This window comes from Salmo salar, chromosome 10 (genome assembly GCF_965601325.2).
Source record: "Salmo salar chromosome 10, fSalSal1, whole genome shotgun sequence".
NCBI lineage: Eukaryota > Metazoa > Chordata > Actinopteri > Salmoniformes > Salmonidae > Salmo > Salmo salar.
Genome location: NC_138300.1, coordinates 121,266,135 through 121,287,925, shown reverse-complemented (window position 1 = coordinate 121,287,925; position 21,791 = coordinate 121,266,135). Strand labels below are relative to the sequence as shown.

The 21,791-nt window shown below is 44.6% G+C and overlaps 2 protein-coding genes across 4 annotated transcripts in view; one reads left to right on the top strand and one right to left on the bottom strand.

Annotated features, from left to right (window-relative positions):
• LOC106561714 (caprin-1) overlaps window positions 1-11,435 on the top strand; it is a 34,338-nt gene extending 22,903 nt beyond the window's left edge. For both annotated transcript variants that reach the window (XM_014125928.2, XM_014125929.3), the window contains exons 11-17: window positions 2,841-3,437; window positions 3,707-3,817; window positions 7,243-7,371; window positions 9,467-9,638; window positions 9,734-9,922; window positions 10,086-10,195; window positions 10,672-11,435. In XM_014125928.2, coding sequence (XP_013981403.2) covers window positions 2,841-3,437; window positions 3,707-3,817; window positions 7,243-7,371; window positions 9,467-9,638; window positions 9,734-9,922; window positions 10,086-10,195; window positions 10,672-10,761 — 1,398 coding nt within the window. In that variant the 3' untranslated portion in view covers window positions 10,762-11,435. The remainder of the gene's footprint in view (window positions 1-2,840; window positions 3,438-3,706; window positions 3,818-7,242; window positions 7,372-9,466; window positions 9,639-9,733; window positions 9,923-10,085; window positions 10,196-10,671) is intronic.
• A 6,112-nt stretch (window positions 11,436-17,547) lies between these two features.
• LOC106561717 (tyrosine-protein kinase CSK) overlaps window positions 17,548-21,791 on the bottom strand; it is a 29,076-nt gene continuing 24,832 nt past the window's right edge. For both annotated transcript variants that reach the window (XM_045688543.2, XM_045688544.2), the window contains exons 11-12: window positions 20,452-20,538; window positions 17,548-18,771 (exon numbers count right to left, since the gene is read on the bottom strand). In XM_045688543.2, coding sequence (XP_045544499.1) covers window positions 18,589-18,771; window positions 20,452-20,538 — 270 coding nt within the window. In that variant the 3' untranslated portion in view covers window positions 17,548-18,588. The remainder of the gene's footprint in view (window positions 18,772-20,451; window positions 20,539-21,791) is intronic.

Sequence of the window (21,791 nt, the reverse complement as noted above, 5' to 3'; positions counted from 1 at the left end):
AAAGTTACCAATAAACTTCATCCAAACAAGTCAAACAATGTTTCTAATCAATCCTCAGGTACCCTAATAGGTAAATAAACGAAAAAATTTAAGACGGAGAATAGTATGTTCATTACCGGAGATAAATAACAAAGTGCGCGCCCTCATGCAAGCGCGCCACAATACTACAGTCAAAATGGGAGCCACCTAGAAAAACTGCAAATTCTAGCTCATTTATCAAAAAACAAGCCTGAAATTCTTTCTAAAGACTGACATCTAGTGGAAGCCCTAGGAACTGCAATCTGGGAGGTATTCCTTTGATTTTCCCAATAACAAGGATTTGAATGGGCAGACACCTCAAAAAATAAAAGAATCCGGATGGATTCTCCTCGGGTTTTCACCTGCCATATCAGTTCTGTTTTACTCACAGACATGATTTTAACAATTTTAGAAACTTCAGTGTTTTCTATCCAATACTACCAATATATATGCATATCCTAGCTTCTGGGCCTGAGTAACAGGCAGTTTACTTTGGGCACGTCAGTCATCAGTATTTCCGAATACTGCCCTCAAGAAGTTAAGCTATTTTGCCACAACTTTGGAAGTATGCTTGGGGTCATTGTCCATTTGGAAGACCCATTTGCGACCAAGCTTTAACGTCCTGACTGATGTCTTGAGATGTTGCTCCAATATATCCACATAATTTTCCATCCTCATGATGCCATCTATTTTGTGAAGTGCACCAGTCCCTCCTGCAGCAAAGCACCCCCACAACATGATGCTGCCACCCCCGTGCTTCACGGTTGGTAGGGTGTTCTTCGGCTTGCAAGCCTCCCCCTTTTTCCTTCACATAACGATGGTCATTATGGCCAAACAGTTCTATTTATGTTTCATCAGACCAGAGGACATTTCTCCAAAAAGTACAATCTTTGTCCCCATGTGCAGTTGTAAACTGTAGTCTGGCTTTTTTTATTGCGGTTTTGGAGCAGTGGCTTCTTCCTTGCTCAGCGGCCTTTCAGGCTATGTCGATATAGGACTCATTTTACTGTCGATATAGATACTTTTGTTCCTGTTTCCTCCAGCATCTTTACAAGGTCCTTTGCTGTTGTTCTGGGATTGATTTGCACTTTTTGCACAAAAGTACATTAATCTCTAGGAGACAAAGTGCATCTCCTTCCTAAGCGGTAGGACGGCTGCGTGGTCCCATGGTGTCTATACCTGCGTACTATTGTTTGTACAGATGAACGTAGTACCTTCAAGCGTTTGGAAATTGCTCCCAAGGATGAACCAGACTTGTGAAGGTCTACCATTTTTTTTCTGAGGTCTTGGCTGATTTCTTTTGATTTTCCCATGATGTCAAGCAAAGAGGCACTGAGTTTGAAGGTAGGCCTTGAAATGCATCCACAGGTACACCTCCAATTGACCCAAATGATGTCAATTAGCTTATCAGAAGCTTCTAAAGCCACAATATCCACCCGGCACAGCCAGAAGAGGACTGGCCACCCCTCATAGCCTGGTTCCTCTCTAGGTTTCTTCCTAGGTTTTTGTCCTTTCTAGGAAGTTTTTCCTAGGGAGTTTTTCCTAGCCACCGTGCTTCTTTCACATGCATTGCTTGCTGTTTGGGGTTTTAGGCTGGGTTTCTGTACAGCACTTTGAGATTTCAGCTGATGTACGAAGGGCTATATAAATAAATTTGATTTGATGACATCATTTTCTGGAATGTTCCAAGCTGTTTAAAGGCAGTCAACTTAGTGTATGTAAACTTCTGACCCACTGGAATTGTGATACAGTGAATTCTAAGTGAAATAATCTGTCTGTAAACAATTGTTGGAAAAATTACGTGTCCCGCACAAAGTAGATGTCCTAACCGACTTGCCAAAACTATAGTTTGTTAACAAGAAATTTGTGGAGTGGTTGAAAAACGAGTTTTAATGACTCTAACCTAAGTGTATGTAAACTTCCGACTTCAACTTTAGGTATGTCATCTACCTACGTTATATACCGTTGAAGTCGGATGTAAACTTCCGACTTCAACGGTATATAACGTAGGTAGATGACATACCTAAAGTTGAAGTCGGAAGTTTACATACACTTAGGTTGGAGTCATTAAAACTAATTTTCAGCATTTCAGCATGGTAGAGTTGCGTCAAGTCGATCAACGTCCCCTTTATTTGTTTTTGATACGTTAGATGGGACAATGTTAGCCTTCGACAATGTTAGTCTGCTGAGCTAAAGCCTAGGCGTTCTCTCCGTTAAGTGCTCAGCTGCTCTCTAGCAGGTCAACTGTGGTATAGATTAGGGACGGACACTTCTTTTCAGATATCCGGATAGTCAACATTTTTCTATTGACTCTTGACTCATTTAGAATGACTCAAATGCACATGGCAGAAGTAAACATCGGTTTGGCTAACCGCACCAGCGAAAGATGTGGTTTTCGCCACGATACAACTGATTCTATTTTGCATTGAGCTGTCGGTTATTGTGGAAATTCTGTTCGGTGAGCGCCTGTAATTGGTATTTGTAGTGGGGGGGGGGGGGGGGATAACACCCCGACGTAGTCTGGTGGGCTAAATGTCCTGCAGTAGCTCAACGCACAGTTATTAAAAACTACATTCAAAAGTTTGTTTTATTAAATTGAGTATTTCAAATGTCATGGTACATCCTTGTAGGTAAAAATGTCACCAAGGATAATTTAGACATCCATTTTTTTTCAATAAATACAACTGCCTTTTTTAACAAAGTAAAAAAAAAAAAAATGGCTCAAGAAATCAATACTAATATCCAGATATTCGATTCAGACATGATGATCAAGGAAGTATTTTTGGTATTCAGCCATAGCTGTTTTATGCTTCCTGTCTCAGGACTCAATGCTGGAGTTTGATGGGCAGCCCATCGACCCAGCCATCGTCTCGGCCCAGCCCATCGACCCAGCCATCGTATCGGCCCAACCCATCGACCCAGCCATCGTATCGGCCCAACCCATCGACCCAGCCATCATATCGGCCCAACCCATCGACCCAGCCATCATATCGGCCCAACCCATCGTATCGGCCCAGCCCATCGACCCAGCCATCGTATCGGCCCAGCCCATCGACCCAGCCATCGTATCGGCCCAGCCCATCGACCCAGCCATCGTATCGGCCCAGCCCATCGACCCAGCCATCGTCTCGGCCCAACCCATCGACCCAGCCATCGTATGGGCCCAGCCCATCGACCCAGCCATCATATCGGCCCAACCCATCGTATCGGCCCAGCCCATCGACCCAGCCATCGTCTCGGCCCAACCCATCGACCCAGCCATCGTATCGGCCCAGCCCATCGACCCAGCCATCGTATCGGCCCAGCCCATGAAGCCTCAACCACAGAACATGGACCTGCCTCAGATGGGCTGTCCCCCAGTCCACCCAGAATCCTGCCTCTCACCACACACTGTTCCTGTACAGCCTGAGTCCACACAAGTGAGTACAGGGGTTACCACAACATGCCAGCAGGATGTCCTTTCTAAAAGCAGCATAACATCATGAGAAATCCCACCTGGCCAGATATGACTTTATCCTCTCTGCTTCTCCTACTGCGATCTTGTTTATTATTATATATCTCTGTCTGTACTCTATTGTCGACCGCTCGCTTGTAGTGATTAATCCATTTCCCTTCTTGGGATTGTTGGAAGTACTACTGTCTTGAGGTGTGGTAGAAGTGTGATGTCTCTGTCCTCTGTTCTCCCTAGGTCCCCATGGTGTCCCCCACGCCTGAGGTCTACTCCACGCCGCCTCCCATGTACCGCTCATCACACACGGCAGAACCCCGACCACAGACTGACTCCATCGACACCATCCAGGTAAGTAAAGGAAGGCCTGGAAAATTGTTAGACTCCAGCCACCCAAGCCATAGGCTATTCTCTCTGCTTCAGCACGACAAGTGGTACCGCTGCATCAAGTCTAGCACCAAACAGGCTCCTGAACAGTGGAAAAACACGCTTTAACCCAGCTTAAACAAAAAAAGGGGAATCGGGTGCTCGACTGAGGGACTTGAAAATCTAAAAATCATTTCTTACCTCAGGAGAATTCAACTGGTGACTATCCGGGAGAATAACAAAAACAGTCGCACTCTGTTTCTGAGTAAATCCTTCCCTGTAGCTCAGTTGATAGAGCATGGTGTTTGCAATGCCAGGGTTGTGGGTTCCATTCCCACGGGGGGCCAGCACAAAAAAAAAAAAAAAGAATAATAATAATTTATGCATTCACTACTGTAAGTTGCTCTGGATAAGAGCGTCTGCTAAATTACTAAAATGTAAATGTAAAATGTAAATCTGATTTATTGGAAACAAACAATAGGCTTACGTTTCAGCATGAATCGCCTTCATCAGAGCCTTGAGTAGGAAAAAGGTGGGTGGCACCTACATACCCCAACAAGGGGGTTGTCCCGCTCGTCAGGTCAACAGAGTAGCAACTAGAGATGGGCTTGTCAAATGAGTATGATCATCATTGAAGATTCCTACACACACACACCTGAATAACGAGAGAAAACAGATGAGAAAGACAGCTGTTCATTCAGAGCCTTTGTCTCGACGAGATCTAAGCAGTCGATCCATAGTGACCCTCTCTGTAACAATTTCCACACAATATTATAATATCACGCCTTTTTTGTGCCCTGCAGACTGGTTGTATTCAGTGTGAAAACAAACCCTAGCAGATTTCTCACGGTTTGTCTTTTAGGGGGGGTGGGTGGCTCTCACACTCTCTAGTGAGACATGATGAGACATCGCTGTAGCCGTGTTTCAGGAACCTCCTTTAAAAAAAATATATATATTATTTGTGTTTATTTTTGCTCCATGATTTCAGCTTTAATCTCAATCATTCCCCTTAGTCTAAGGCGGTGGTCAACAACCTTTTCTGAAAGATCACTTTCGCAGTCAAAAAGCAAGCTGAGATCTACAGCTCAGATGTAAATATATATATTATAATAATACATATTTACTTAAAATAAAGGCAAGGCTATGCAACATTAACATACCAACAACTGTTTTGTAGGATTGAGGTTTGTGCAGTAAGTAAAAAAAAAAAAAAGATCACAGCATATTGGCTATATGCCTGGACTGCCAATGTTGTTCTCGGATCATACTATATTTCAAAACCCAAGCTTTGATAACAAAATAGATCAGTTGTATCACTTGCGAGGCATAGCTGAGCATAAATTGAAATAATTTGCTTTTTTTATCTTACTGGACTGATTGTACCTGTATCTGATGTTCAGTCACCGTGGCAGGGGACAGCAGCAGAGGGCCTCTCACGGTCCTCTTTCCTCTGAGACTTGGGTGTGTTCATTCCTCCAAACAGTTGCAAAACGTTTTGCAACTAAAACAAGCGTTTCTATTGGACAAGTTCGGATAGGTCCCTCTCCGTTTCATTCCATTTTGCTTCCATTTAAGGAACCTTTTGCAACAGAATCGGTGGAATGAACAGTCTTCCAACTGATGGCGAAACTCCAGTCGCATTGCATTATTTCTGCCTCTTGCACAAATTAATGTTGTTCCTATGACCAGAGGAAATAGACAATACGAGCTGCTAACAATAACGCAAGCCTATCGATACACTTGGCTACTCATTCATTGCAGCTGCAGCGCGAGTGGAAGTAGGGAGAAGCACTGTTGACCGTGCTGAATAAAGCTATCCTGGTAGGCAGAGTTTGACAAATTTAAGACAAATTAAATGGTTCAAAATGGGAACACTTTGGCTACCTGGCGCACAGGGCTTCTGAATCAAGTGCACCCACCTCTCGCCAACAGGGCTTCTGAATCAAGTGCACCCACCTCTCGCCAACAGGGCTTCTGAATCAAGTGCACCCACCTCTCGCCAACAGGGCTTCTGAATCAAGTGCACCCACCTCTCGCCAACAGGGCTTCTGAATCAAGTGCACCCACCTCTCGCCAACAGGGCTTCTGAATCAAGTGCACCCACCTCTCGCCAACAGGGCTTCTGAATCAAGTGCACCCACCTCTCGCCAACAGGGCTTCTGAATCAAGTGCACCCACCTCTCGCCAACAGCGTGAGACTAATAAAACAAAAAATAGGAGCGAAAGCCTTTCGTTGGTTTTCCTACAGAAATGTTTGGTGATCTGCTAGGAATACCTTGAAGATCGACTAGTCTATTGTGATCAACCGGTTGGTGCCTCTCTGTAACTAAGGAATTGACCAGTAGGGATATTGCATTTTTAGAGGTTTAGGATGTTTACTATCATAGGAGCATGTTCCTACAGAGAAGTTAGCGAAAAATAGTCGTTTCAAGCGTATCACCTTCGCCTTTAAAAAAAAATATATATACATACATGCATACATATACACAAAAATGTGTGAGGTCCAGGGAATTGACAGAGGAAATGTAATGCTCTTCTGTAAATGATAAATGGAGATTAGTGGAGTTGGTATACAACACATCTACTCAAGTTGTCCTCTGCTCCCCTTCAGACTACCAGAATCTCATCACTCTATCGGAGCCACACGGCCATGTTAGTGCCAAGTCAAAACACTGCTAAATAGATAACATGGCTACACAGACGGAGTTTAACCTTGTATTTTATTTGTCTCTACACACTCATGCACACTGACACTCCAACACACACACACACACACACACACACACACACACACACACACACACTTGCTTCCATTCAGCCACGAGCATTAGTGAGGTCGGGCACTGATGTTGAGCGATTAGGCCGGGCTCTGTCGGCGTTCCAATTTAATCCCAAAGGTGTTTGATGGGGTTGAGGTCAGGGCTCTGTGCAGGCTAGTCAAGGTCTTCCACACATGGGTTTCCATGGCTGCTCGGCCATGGAAACCCGTTTTATGAAGCTCCTGACGAACAGTTCTTGTGCTGACGTTGCTTCCAGAGGCAGTTTGGAACTCGGTAGTGAGTGTTGCAACCAAGGACACGATTTTTACTGAGCTCTGAAGTAAAGCCGTTCTGTGAGCCAGGCCTAATCGCCGAACACCAGTGCCCAACCACACTGATGCTCTTGTGGCTGAATGGAAGCAAGTCCCAGCAGTAATGTTCCAACATCTAGTGGAAAGCCTTCCCAGAAGAGTGGAGGCTGTTATAGCAGCAAAGGGGAAGACCAACTCCATATTAATGGCCATGATTTTGGAGTTAGATGTTCGATGAGCAGGTGTCCACATACGGTTGGTTGTGTAGCTAGGTGGGGACAACCACATCTCTCTCTCCCTGGTGAAATAAATGTTAACGACCTCATTCCTTCCCATCCAGGTGTCCCTGTCGTCAGAGCAGCCCCCTGCCTCTTCTCAGCCCCAGCAGGTCTTCCAGCCTGTCAGCCCCAGACCCCCACACAGCTCCGGAATCAATGTCAACGCAGCACCATTCCAGTCCATGCAAACAGTAAGGTCACACTCACACACTTTTGGATACTTTTTTTTGGGGGGGGGGGGGGGGGGGGAGATTTCACACCCAAAACCAACATTCCTGAACTAAGAAGAGAAGAGCATTGGTTTGATTTGATATCACTGAGGCCAAGCTTCCTGCCATCCAGGACCTACAGTTGAAGTTTACAGTTTACATAAACTTCGGTTGGATTCATTAAAACTAGTTTTTCAACCACTCCACAAATTTCCTGTTAACAAACTATAGTTTTGGCAAGTCAGTTAGGACATCTACTTTGTGCATGACACAAGTAATTTTTTCAACAAATGTTTACAGGCAGATTATTTCACTTAGAATTCACTGTATCACAATTCCAGTGGGTCAGAAGTTCACATACACTAAGTTGACTGTGCCTTTTTAAACACCTTGGAAAATTCCAGAACATTATGTCATGGCTTTAGACGCTCCTGATAGGCTCATTGACATAATTTGAGTCAATTGGAGTTGTACCTGTGGATGTATTTCAAGGCCTACCTTCAAACTCAGTGCCTCTTTGCTTGACATCATGGGAAAATCAAAAGAAATCATCCAAGACCTCAGAAAAAAAATGGTAGACCTTCACAAGTCTGGTTCATTCTTGGGAGTAATTTCCAAACGCTTGAAGGTACCTCGTTCAACTGTACAAATAATAGTATGCAAGTATAAACACCATGGGACCACACAGCTTTCATACCGCTCAGGAAGGAAACATGTTCTGTCTCCTAAAGATGAACGTACTTTGGTGCAAAAAGTGCAAATCAATCCCAGAACAACAGCAAAGGACCTTGTGAAGATGCTGGAGGAAACGGGTACAAAGGTATCTATATCCACAGTAAAACGAGTCCTATATCGACAACCTGAAAGGCCGCTCAGCAAGGAAGAAGCCACTGCTTCAAAACCGGCATAAAAAATCCAGACTACAGTTTGCAACTGCACATGGGGACAAAGATCATACTTTTTGGAAAAATGTCCTCTGGTCTGATGAAATAAAAATATAACTTTTTGGCCATAATGACCATCGTTATGTTAGAAGGAAAAGGGGGAAGTTTTCAAGCCGAAGAACACCATCCCAACCGTGAAGCACGGGGGTGGCAGCATCATGTTTTGGGGGTGCTTTGCTGCAGGAGGGACTGGTGCACTTCACAAAATAGATGGTATCATGAGGGGAAAATGATGTGGATATATTAAAGAAACATCTCAAGACATCAGTCAGGAAGTTAAGGCTTGGTCGCAAATGGGTCTTCCAAATGGACAATGACCCCAAGCATACTTCCAAAGTTGTGGCAAAATGGCTTAAGGACAATAAAGTCAAAGTATTGGAGTGGCCATCACAAAGCCCTGACCTCAATTCTATAGAAAATTTGTGGCCAGAACTGAAAAAGCGTGTGTGAGCAAGGAGGCCTACAAGCCTGATTCCGTTACACCAGCTCTGTCAGGAGGAATGGGCCAAAATTACCCAACTTATTGTGGGAAGCTTGTGGAAGGCTACCTGACACGTTTGACCCAGGTTAACCAATTTAAAGGCAATGCTACCAAATACTAATTGAGTGTATGTAAACTTCTGACCCACTGGGAATGTGATGAAAGAAATAAAAGCTGAAATAAATCATTCTCTATTCTGACATTTCACATTCTTAAAATAAAGTGGTGATCCTAACTGACCTGAAACAGGGAATTTTTACTAGGATTAAATGTCAGGAATTGTGAAAAACTGAGTTTAAATGTATTTGGCTAAGGTGTATTTTTTTACTTTAGTTTATTTGGTAAATATTTTCTTAACCAACAGCGCAGTTCAAGAAGAGTTAAGGGCTTGTTAGTAAGCATTTCACGGTATACTTGTATTCGGCGCATGTGACAAAGTTTGATTTGAATAGCTACACTTGGACAGGGTTGGGTAGTAACAGATTACATTCCTTAGTTTAAGTGGCAGGGATACTATTGGCCTGAAACACAAATCCCAGATTGTAGCTTTAACTCTTACTGAGTCTATTTCCTTTTCTCAGATTCTCTTCAGGAAGTACCTATTGTTCCTGGTTGAACCACAGTACTCACCAGGCTGCCTTATTCCCCTCAGGTATTCAACCTCAACGCCCCTGTCCCGCCAGCCAATGAGACAGAAGCCTTGACCCAGGCCAGCCAATACCAGAACAGCTACAGCCAACAGGGCTTCAGCAGCCAATCACAGCAGCTCCCTGTGGAGCAGACGGAGATGCAGACGGAGATGCAGACGGAACAGCTGCAGTCTGGTGAGCTAGTAGGGTTGGAGCAGTTTTTGGCCATTTTTGGCCATTTGGTACATTTTTTTAAAACATTTTACATAAACCATTTTTTCCCCCTGTAGGAGTTGGTGCCTTCCACTCCCAGGACCTATCCCTGCCCAGCCAGGACTTGTCCCAGGGGCAGCAGCTCAGCCAGCAGGGTCCGGGGTTTGGCCCTGGGGCCAGTCGCCAGGCCCAGTCCTTCTACAACAGCAGAGGAATGACCCGCGGAGGGCCACGTAATGCCCGTGGCCTGACCAACGGATTCAGAGGTCCAGTATCTGTCCTCTACTGTCACTGTTAACTACTGCAGGGCCGCACAGCATCTTCAATATACTACAGCTTTCTGTTCGCTTCTAGGGCTTGAATAGAGTTGATGGTATTGTGTTTGAGAAGTGAGACTTTCTTTTCTTTATGTGTAACGACCCATTCCAGGTTATGACAGTTACCGGTCTCCCTTCACCAACACTCCTAACTCTGGATACCAACAGGCCCAGTTCAACCCACCTCGGGACTACTCCAACGGTGGCAACTACCAGCGGGGGGTAAATAACTGTTGACCTTATCACTTTACACAGGTTTGGCGGGAGGCTTGGGATGGATGTTGAGCTAACATGCTCAGGACCAGTTTCCCGGACACAGATTAAACTCTGGACTAAAAAGCACTTTCAATCAGTAGGAGCATTATTTATTTTTGTTGTAGTCCAAGACTAGGCTTAATCTGTGTCTGGGAAGTTGGCCCTCAAAGTTGTCCTTTCCTTTTGACATAAGGGATCTTGGATGGTCGCGTATGTTCTGTTTGGCATCTATAAGAGCAGGGGGTGGCAGGTTGCCTAGCGGTAACGAGCGGTGGGCCGGTATGGGCCGGTATCCCAGAACGGACTGGTTTTGTGTTCCCTCTCCTTGCCATATTACTGAATAGTCTCATTGTGTTTGTTAGGAATCTATAAAGGAGTACTCTCTAAGAACTGTCATTAATGTTTTGTCCCTCTTCCTCCCCCTGTCTGTCCTGCCGCTTCAGGAAGGTTATAATCCGAACTACAAACGTGGAGTGGGTCAGGGACCCAGAGGTGTGTCTCGAGGAGGCAATGCCCAGGCCATGAGGTCCTGATCGGGCCTGTTTGACTGACTGACTCTGACTGCTGGTTCCAATTCACTCCTTGGCCCTGGCCCTAACATTTCAATGTTTTCAGATCTAAAGGACCACACACCGTACTGAATGTTGATCTGCTGTTTGTTCAGCGACCACCTGATCGCTGGTGGACATGTGACATTTTTGTACGATTCTACGTGTAAGATCTGTTTGCAGTCGGCACTCTGTTCAGAGGTGTTAAGTACTCTCAGCTGGAAAAAGCTACTGGTCTGTCTGAGCCTTAAATCGTCTGGAGACGTATAACAGGTGTAGTGGTAGACTGACTTAGGTCTCTTTGTTGTCCCGAGTGGGACAAGGATGCAACAGTCGCATGTGGAGTTTCCACCATATTGCGTCTTACAGATCTGTAAAAAAATGTAAGGGTCCAAGGTGGTGGGGGGTAAGGAGCGAATTGGGACAGGTTTTGACTGAGCGACAACATGCCATGCCACACTTATTCAAGATATCCAGAATGCAGTTTGCCCCCACCTCACTTTTTATTTGTCATAAAGATTTGTTTTAAAATGAGTCTGAATATACAAGCCAAGCTGTAAATCTGACACATGGGTTTAAGCAACCCTGTTTTGAAACAAATATTCCTGTAAACTTGAAATATTTCATTATTTTTATGAAATAAAACACATACTCTGTCACTGCTGGTCCGAGCCCCCCAGGAGTACTTTTCTGTTCTCTTTCCCAGCCCCCCCCCCCCCCAGGAGTACTTTTCTGTTCTCTTTCCCAGCCCCCCCCCCCCAGGAGTACTTTTCTGTTCTCTTTCCCAGCCCCCCCCCCCCAGGAGTACTTTTCTGTTCTCTTTCCCAGCCCCCCCCCCAGGAGTACTTTTCTGTTCTCTTTCCCAGCCCCCCCCCCCCAGGAGTACTTTTCTGTTCTCTTCCCCCCCCCCCCCCCCAGGAGTACTTTTCTGTTCTCTTTCCCAGCCCCCCCCCCAGGAGTACTTTTCTGTTCTCTTTCCCAGCCCCCCCCCCCCAGGAGTACTTTTCTGTTCTCTTCCCCCCCCCCCCCCCCCCCCCAGGAGTACTTTTCTGTTCTCTTTCCCAGCCCCCCCCCAGGAGTACTTTTCTGTTCTCTTTCCCAGTCCCCCCCCAGGAGTACTTTTCTGTTCTCTTTCCCAGTCCCCCCCCAGGAGTACTTTTCTGTTCTCTTTCCCAGTCCCCCCCCCCCCCCAGGAGTACTTTTCTGTTCTCTTTCCCAGTCCCCCCCCCCCCCAGGAGTACTTTTCTGTTCTCTTTCCCAGTCCCCCCCCCCCCCCAGGAGTACTTTTCTGTTCTCTTTCCCAGCCCCCCCCCCCAGGAGTACTTTTCTGTTCTCTTTCCCAGCCCCCCCCCCAGGAGTACTTTTCTGTTCTCTTTCCCAGTCCCCCCCCAGGAGTACTTTTCTGTTCTCTTTCCCAGTCCCCCCCCCCCCCCCCCCCCAGGAGTACTTTTCTGTTCTCTTTCCCAGTCCCCCCCCCCCCAGGAGTACTTTTCTGTTCTCTTTCCCAGTCCCCCCCCCCCCCAGGAGTACTTTTCTGTTCTCTTTCCCAGTCCCCCCCCCCCCCCAGGAGTACTTTTCTGTTCTCTTTCCCAGTCCCCCCCCCCCCCCCAGGAGTACTTTTCTGTTCTCTTTCCCAGCCCCCCCCCCCCCCCAGGAGTACTTTTCTGTTCTCTTTCCCAGTCCCCCCCCCCCCAGGAGTACTTTTCTGTTCTCTTTCCCAGTCCCCCCCCCGGAGTACTTTTCTGTTCTCTTTCCCAGTCCCCCCCCCCAGGAGTACTTTTCTGTTCTTTCCCAGTCCCCCCACCCTTTCTTCCCCCCCCCACATGTGATTTTGGGTTCTAAAAAAGCCTTTTTGTTTTTTAAATTGTTTCAAAAGAATCTCTCAATTCCTCAGTTTGTAAATTGATGTTGCATCAAGAGTTTCAATAAAGATGTTACATTATCCTTGATTTGTGGTCGTTGCGTCCAGTATCTTCTATTGCTGAGTGATTCAGGAGCAGCAAGGATTGAACAAGATGGTTTCCTTTGTTGAATTGTCTTCTCCATAGAAAACTGATTGCAGCAAATGGATGACTTGAAGTTAAACAGATTTTTTTTATGGACGGTGTGGATTACTAGAGCATGTCATTGTAGGTTTGTCTCCAATACACACGATTTTGCTATCATTACAAATTCTGTCGTGTGTATGAATATATTTTTATTTGTGTATATACATAGAGAACTCTGGAAAAAAATTAAAAGACCACTGCAAAACTCAGTTTTACTATGTGTTCGGGTAAAATTAACATTCTTGTTTTATTCTATAAATTACTGACAATATTTCTCCCAAATAAAAATATTGTCATTTAGAGCATTTTCAGAAAATGACAAAAAAAATGTAGTGGTGTCAGACCTAGAATAATGCAAAGAAAATAAGTTCATATTCATTTTTAAATGCATTACTAATGTTTTAACTTAGGAAGAGTTAAGAAATCAACATTTGGTGGAATAACCCTGATTTTTCAATCTCAGCTTTTATGCGTCTTGGCATGCTCTCCGTCAGTCTTTCACATTGATGTTGGGTGACTTTATGCCACTAATGGCGCAAAAATTCAAGCAGCTCGGCTTTGTTTGATGGCTTGTGACCATCTTCCTCTTGATCCCATTCCAGAGGTTTTCAACGGGGTTCAGGTCTGGAGATTGGGGATCTGACAGATTCCATCCTTGCTGAAGCACCCCTGCATCATCACCGATCCTCCACCAAATTTCACAGTGGGTGCGAGACCTACAAGCCACAGTGTCTCGCACCCACTGTGAAATTTGGTAGAGGATCGGTGATGATCCAGGGGTGCTTCAGTAAGGCTGGAATTGGGCAGATTTGTCTTTGTGAAGGACGCATGAATCAAGCCATGTACAAGGATGTCCTGGAAGAAAACTTGCTTCCTTCTGCTCTGACAATGTTCCCCAAATCTGAGGATTGGTTTATCCAGCAGGACAATGCTCCATGTCACACAGCCAGGTCAACCAAGGTGTGGATGGAGGACCACCAGATCAAGACCCTGTCATGGCCAGCCCAATCTCCAGACCTGAACCCCATTGAAAACCTCTGGAATGTGATCAGCTAGCTCGGGAGGAAGAGATGTTATCCTGCACCACATGCTGTCCAAAGTGTTTACGGACATATTCAATCTCTCCCTATCTGTCCACAGTCACCACATGCTTCAAAATGTCCACCATTGTTCCTGAACCCAAGAAAGCAAAGGTAACTGAAGGAAATTACTATCACTCACTTCTGTCATCATGAAGTGCTCAGCCCTCTCCTGTACTTCCTGTTCACCCATGACTGTGTGGCCATGCACGCCTCCAACTCAATCATCAAGTTTGCAGACAACCCTAGTAGGCCTGATTACCAACAATTAATGAGATGGCCTAAAGGGAGGAGGTGAGGGCCCTGGGAGTGTGGTGCCAGGAAAATAACCGCTCACCCAATGTCAACAAAACAAAGAAGCTGATTGTGGACTTCAGGAAACACCCCCCTATCCACATCGACGGGACCGCAGTGGAGAAGGTGGAAAGCTTCAAGTTCCTTGGCATACACATCACTGACCAACTGAAATGGTCCAGCCACACACACTGTGGTGAAGAAGGCACAACAGCGCCTCTTCAACCTAAGGAGGCTGAAGAAATTTGGCCTGGCACCTAAAACCCTTAAACTTTTACAGATGCACAATTGAGAGCATCCTGTCGGGCTGTATCACCGTCTGAAAGCCACAGTTGGAGCCAGACCCTCTGTCCTCTAGTGTTATAAAAAAAAACTCGGCTTCAGCAGTAAATAATACCCAACAAGACAAGGCCTACTTGTCACTTTTCCCAGATCTGTTTATACTGTATAGCCAACTGATGGTAGGTGTCCTGGCAAGATGACACCACCAGATGTGGGCTAGAGAGCGATGTCTTTCAGTAGGAAACTGTAACAAGCACATGCGTCAGCTCCAGAAGATCAGGACAGTCACTCTGAACATTAAGCAGGACCTTGGAGCTGATCGTTGCTGCCACCAACACCTGTTTACTCTACTCTTTCTACGAGACACACAAGATCCTGAGGAACACCTTGAAATATGTATCCTGCAGGTGAGACGTCATTGTTCTTCTTCCTCTTGTACTTCCTCCTAAGTTTAACAGATGTAACTTGTCACTCATTAGGCCTTCCCTGTAGCTCAGTAGGTAGAGCATGGTGTTTGCAACGTCAGGGTTGTGGGTTCGATTCCCACGGGGGGCCAGTACGAAAAAAAAAAAAAGGCTGAAATGTATGCATTCACTACTGTAAGTCGCTCTGGATAAGAGCGTCTGCTAAATGACTAAAATGTAAAATGTAAAATGTAAATTATGTTCAACTCTCCAGGTTTAAAAAAAAAAATCAGTTCTGTTTCACTCACCCAGGAGTTTAAGGCTATCACTCCCAGCAGCCTGGTTTGAACCATTGACTGTAGGGGGCTGGTATCGTGGTCATTCTGCTCAGGACATCCGACTCACTAAAGCAGCTGTACCACTGACTTTGGTCAGTCTGTTCTATCCCGTCCTCTATACAGATGTTTTCAGTGAACATATACATGTAACTCGTGCTGGGTTGGAGCCAGTTCAAGGTTGTTTATGTTCCTGTCAAGATGTCCATTCTCAAAAAAAAATCTTCATTCCATCAGCTGCAAACTCCCTGATGACTTTTTTTAACCTAAAACAGGGCAGGTTAAATCCATGTATTCAAGTATACACATCACACACATGGTTATGGGTTTAAAAAAAGACACCTGTATCATGTCACAGTTGAAATGTATTCAATTTTGAGTTCGCAACCTGTTACGTTCCCCAGTTTCTGTGTTGTGGTTTGTGTATTATCATGTATGTATTTCAGGAAATGGATTCCTGAAATTCTCTACAAGCAGCTGATTGGTCAATCAACATTGATGATTGGAGAGCTGACCCCACCGTCTCCAATTACTAACTTCTTCTGAAGCTATATAAGTCCCAGTTCTGTTGCTCAGAATGGAGACACAGAGATAATGTTTGAGAGTTATAGCATGTTGGTGGTTGCTAAGACATTTGGTATGTACTGCGAGAGCTGATTGTAATGTTCTGTTAGTTTGTTGCTCAGAGAGAGCTTCTTTAATGTCCTGAGTTAATAGTTTTTTCTCAGTTTGTTGTGAAGACATTTGGAATATTCTGTTTAATTTGTTCCCAGGGGGGAAGGCACCTAGGGAGTGCTTAGGCAAGAGGCCCGCGGGCATACATTACCCATAGTAGTTTGTCTATGCACACTAGGAAAGACCTGGGCGGACCACCCCCTGTATTTTGGTTAGTGCACCAGGTGGTGCTAGTTAGGTAAGTAGTGGGTAGGCAGGTAAGGTAGGAGAGGGGGCTTTGATATTTAGTTTCTTTGCTTTGGTTCCGTCCAGCCCCTTTCCCCCAAACTTACCGCGTGAAGGAATACATTCCCAGTAAACGGTATTCTCTGCCTTTTTGTCATCCTTGCTCACATCTACACTTCCATACCTTTTTCACACCACGGAGAGTTAAGTTGTAGCAGGGTGTTGCGTAACACAACCCAATATTACACTTTGGGTGCGTTCGTAAATTCATTCTGGGTATCTACTCCAATTTCAGAGCACTAGTCTGCCAGAGCGCAGCTCAACACCCGGTGTGGCCGGTTTCAGTAAACGTCGGCACAAAAAAACTAAACAAAGCGTAATTAAAGATTGTTGCCAGCAGCACAGTTAGTCACCAACTCTCTGGATAACATGAAAACAGCCTAACCAGCTCTGCTAGGGAGAGTACAATGGTCAGAGTGAGCTGTTCTCTCATTTGTGTCTGGAAGTAGCTAGTAATCAGCTAGTAAACTAGCCAGTTAAGTTAGTTTGAGTGCCGTTCTGAGGTCGGATCAAGTCTACTCCTCGACCAGAGCTTCCAGTGAGCGCTCTGAATTTACATGCATCACAGAACACTGAAATATAACAAACACCGGATTTTCAGCTGAAACAGTAAAAAAAATAAAAAAATATCACAATTGATAGTTAAGTGACCACAAACAACCAATATCTCCTTCTTTACCGTAATAAATGTTGCTCTTCTGTATCTACTAAATGATGGATGACCGTGAAGCCCTGCAGAGACCGGTTGTTGTGACAGATTAGTTTTTAGACACAGTAAGGTGAACAGTATTATTTGCTGTCCGATTATTATGTATTGTAGCTGTTCAATCGATGCATCATGGACTCAAGAGAAACAATCTGGACGAGTAGGAAGATTTGACAGTGTCCTTTGTCGGCCCGCTGCGGATGGCTGTCATGCTGTGTTATTGAGATGGACATGACACTCCGGAGTGGATAACAGAGTACCAATCTGTTGCAATAAAATGTCTTGTCAGCCTCGGCTTCTCGAACTGGCTGGCTATTTATTTTCACTTCTCAAAAATAAACTTCTCTTCAACCAGGTCAAAAACAAATATAATTGTAGACTTGTCTACTTCGCATTGTTGGCAGCTGTCAGTAGAATACATCAGCTTCATCCAATGCAACTTTTACTGGGAAATACATTTACTCAAAAGATCTTTGAACCTGTGCGATCACTTTTTCAGCGCAGATGCTTGCTTTTTGTTTTCAGTGCTCAATTCCCTGTTGCACCACTACGTCGCAACCGTGAAACAAGTCACCCATTCCACCGGAAACTAAATAATAGTTCCACAACTATATTCACAAAACGCACATCAACAAAGAACAAAATAAGACAAGTTTCAAAACATTGAAGTGGAATGATTTAATCATCTCAGCAAAGTAAAAATAACATTAGAATCTGGGCTTTTCATCCCACATGCACAGTTCCCTTGAGTTCTTAACTTTATTTATTTTACTCTGAATATTCCAAGACCCTTACACTTGCCCTTAAATGTATCTGTTACAAAAAAAATGTTGTTTTTTTTCTTCTCCAGAATGTATTTTCCCTCTGGTACCCATGCTCTTTGTCATGTTACAGGTCAACAAATACTTTTTCCTGGAGGATTTATCCTGCTTTCCAGTTTGGTAAATGTGAGATGAACACTTGTCCATAAGACAGAAGGATGTGGATTGAAAATAGACAATGTATAAAACATAGAAAAATAGAAAAGAAAAAAAGGCAAGCGTGTAGAGGCGTGATGTGTCTGTGGGGATAGTCCTGCGTTCGTTCTGGAGGCACTTTGGCACAGATTAATACCCCAGTTAAATACTCTCTTAACCCCTATGGGTAGAGCGCAGGGACATGGGAAGTGTATTACCTGGCTCGGGGTGGATCCACACTACCGAGCCAAGCTCTACCTACTGCACTGGCCTGGTTATACATCTAATGTAAAAAAATAACATATTTGAGCCAGCACGGTGCGAGAATGTGAAAGGAGTATAGTACCTCACAACAGGGCAGGATTGGTTTGTTTGACACCAGGTACACACTGTAGTCAGCCAGACAGACACTACTGTACTGTAGTACAGGCAACCCTGAGGTGGGGGGAGGGATGCCAACAAGTGGCAAAAACATTTCAACAGAATGAGAAATGATAAAACATCAAGTCAGAAAAGCAGTGAACTTTAACACAATCTGGTGGGAATCTTTCATTTATGGAGAAAAATAAAGGGAGGAAGGAAGATCTCTGACTGAGGTCTTGATAAAAAGGCAGGTCCCGTCACAAAAGAAGAGCAATCCTCGTCTGTCCTCTCTCTCTCTCTCTCGTCATTTCTCTACCTCCCCCTCTTCCTCAATGAAAGGAGAGCCACCCTTGTCCTCTCTCCCCTTCCTCCTATTCCTATCCTCTCAAAGGTAGAGCTCCTTGGCTAGGATATGATGCAGTTTCTCCCGGAGGACTCTGAAGCGGGGTCGCACCAGGGGGTCCAGGGTCCAGCACTGCTTCATGACTTCATACACCACCTCGGGACAGCCGTCCGGGGCTTCCATCTTGTAGCCCTTCTCTACGCGTGGTACCACCTCCTTCAGAGGCTGAGAGAGGAGAAGGTTGGGATGAGGAAATTGGAAAATAATAAAAAAAGGTGAAGAGGGGAGTGGACACGGGAGTCATTTTATAGAGGATCAGAGTGGACACGGGAGTCATTCATAGAGGATCAGAGTGGACACGGGAGTCATTCATAGAGGATCAGAGTGGACACGGGAGTCATTTTATAGAGGATCAGCGTGGACACGGGAGTCATTCATAGAGGATCAGAGTGGACACGTGAGTCATTTTATAGAGGATCAGAGTGGACACGGGAGTCATTTATAGAGGATCAGAGTGGACACGGGAGTCATTCATAGAGGATCAGAGTGGACACGGGAGTCATTCATAGAGGATCAGAGTGGACACGGGAGTCATTCATAGAGGATCAGAGTGGACACGTGAGTCATTTTATAGAGGATCAGAGTGGACACGGGAGTCATTTATAGAGGATCAGAGTGGACACGGGAGTCATTCATAGAGGATCAGAGTGGACACGGGAGTCATTCATAGAGGATCAGAGTGGACACGGGAGTCATTTATAGAGGATCAGAGTGGACACGGGAGTCATTTATAGAGGATCAGAGTGGACACGGGAGTCATTCATAGAGGATCAGAGTGGACACGGGAGTCATTTTATAGAGGATCAGAGTGGACACGGGAGTCATTTATAGAGGATCAGAGTGGACACGGGAGTCATTCATAGAGGATCAGAGTGGACACGGGAGTCATTCATAGAGGATCAGAGTGGACACGGGAGTCATTCATAGAGGATCAGAGTGGACACGGGAGTCATTCATAGAGGATCAGAGTGGACACGGGAGTCATTCATAGAGGATCAGAGTGGACACGGGAGTCATTCATAGAGGATCAGAGTGGACACGGGAGTCATTTTATAGAGGATCAGAGTGGACACGGGAGTCATTTCTAGAGGATCAGAGTGGACACGGGAGTCATTTTATAGAGGATCAGAGTGGACACGTGAGTCATTCATAGAGGATCAGAGTGGACACGGGAGTCATTTTATAGAGGATCAGAGGACACGGGAGTCATTCATAGAGGATCAGAGTGGACACGGGAGTCATTCATAGAGGATCAGAGGACACGGGAGTCATTCATAGAGGATCTGAGTGGACACGGGAGTCATTCATAGAGGATCAGAGTGGACACGGGAGTCATTCATAGAGGATCAGAGTGGACACGGGAGTCATTTCTAGAGGATCAGAGTGGACACGGGAGTCATTTATAGAGGATCAGAGTGGACACGGGAGTCATTTATAGAGGATCAGAGTGGACACGGGAGTCATTCATAGAGGATCAGAGTGGACACGGGAGTCATTTCTAGAGGATCAGAGTGGACACGGGAGTCATTTCTAGAGGATCAGAGTGGACACGGGAGTCATTTATAGAGGATCAGAGTGGACACGGGAGTCATTCATAGAAATATAAATGACTTTTTATCTGTCTAGTAATTCTATTAGAATGTTGACAAAATAGAAAGGAATAGTATTATACTGGCCTATAAACAGCAGTGTCCACATTTCAGATTGACTACATCAACTCTTAACTGCTTAAATTCATATACATATATACACACACATACATACATACACACACACTCTATAGCTGTCACACACCTGCCCTAATCAGTCCTTACTCATAATCTGTCCAGGCAAAAAGATACTTACAATTCTGGGGTAAGGCACTCGGCCAAACGAGTAGATCTCCCACAGCAAGATCCCATAGCTCCACACGTCTGACTTGGTGGAGAATTTCTGTTGATCAAGACAGCATTTCAGCTCATGTGTAACACATACATCAATTAAAATGGTGCCAATCAGCAGTACAATACTATTGATATATTGTCAATCTCATGTCGCCCTCTAACCCCTACTCCCTGTAGATCTCAGAGGATTAGATAAGTGGAAGCAATATGGTGGTAGCTCCATTTTGCCCTCTGATAAGCTTGATGGAATTGCTACCATATTGCTTTACACCTATCCAATCCCCTCCGATCAAAACAAGTTTCCAAGAGCAGGGGTTGGCAAACATTTTGGCTCAAGAGCCACATACTATATGCGTGACAAAACACGTGTAGCCTTTATTCATTTTCACATTGACATGCACCGACTAGTGTACTGTAGGTGTACATATGCCTGCAGAACAATTCTACCCTTGTACCATACCTACCCTTGTTTGTTTTTGTGAACACATTTTTCACAAAATGGATATAATTTATAACATTACATTTACATTTAAGTCATTTAGCAGACGCTCTTATCCAGAGCGACTTACAAATTGGTGCATTCACCTTATGATAACATCACAGACACAGTCAAACACACACAGAGATCCTGCATCTCTACCCTTGTAAAGTACAAACAAAGTCACAATATGCAAACTTTAAAATATATATATATATATATATATATATATATATATATATATATATATATATATATATATATATATCTGGAGACATGCAAAATGTAAAAAGCAGATGTGTAAAAAAAAAAAATAGATTCTAAAATGGTAGTGAAACATGATAAGAGCGTTTCATTTGGATTGGTCGGTTTCTGAAAGCATATTAAGGAGCAATTATCATCTCCATTGTGAGCCATATTTACAGTTATCCAATCACCTCAGCCCAAATCTGACTGATTAGTTATTACCTGTATCCAAGTGCATTGCTGGATAATTCTCACTGGAAAAGCATCATCCTTGCCTACCCCAGTCATGGTTATTTGAGTCTTAAAATGTGAACATTGGGTCTGGTCACCCATCTTGGCAAGGGAATCAAAAAGTCTGCGGTCATCTTTGATGTTGAGATTCTCATAAATAGCTCACAAGTGGTAATTTGTTAAATTTGACCTGTGATGGGATTTGTTGTAATTCATGACTGAGAACGTTTGTTCACACAGAATAAAACAAGCACCAGTCGGTCTTTTTTAACGTTTGGGAACTTTGTTACATTCAGGAAGCCATAGAACTGGTCTATTGTTGCGGTTTTGTACTTCTCCTTCAAAAG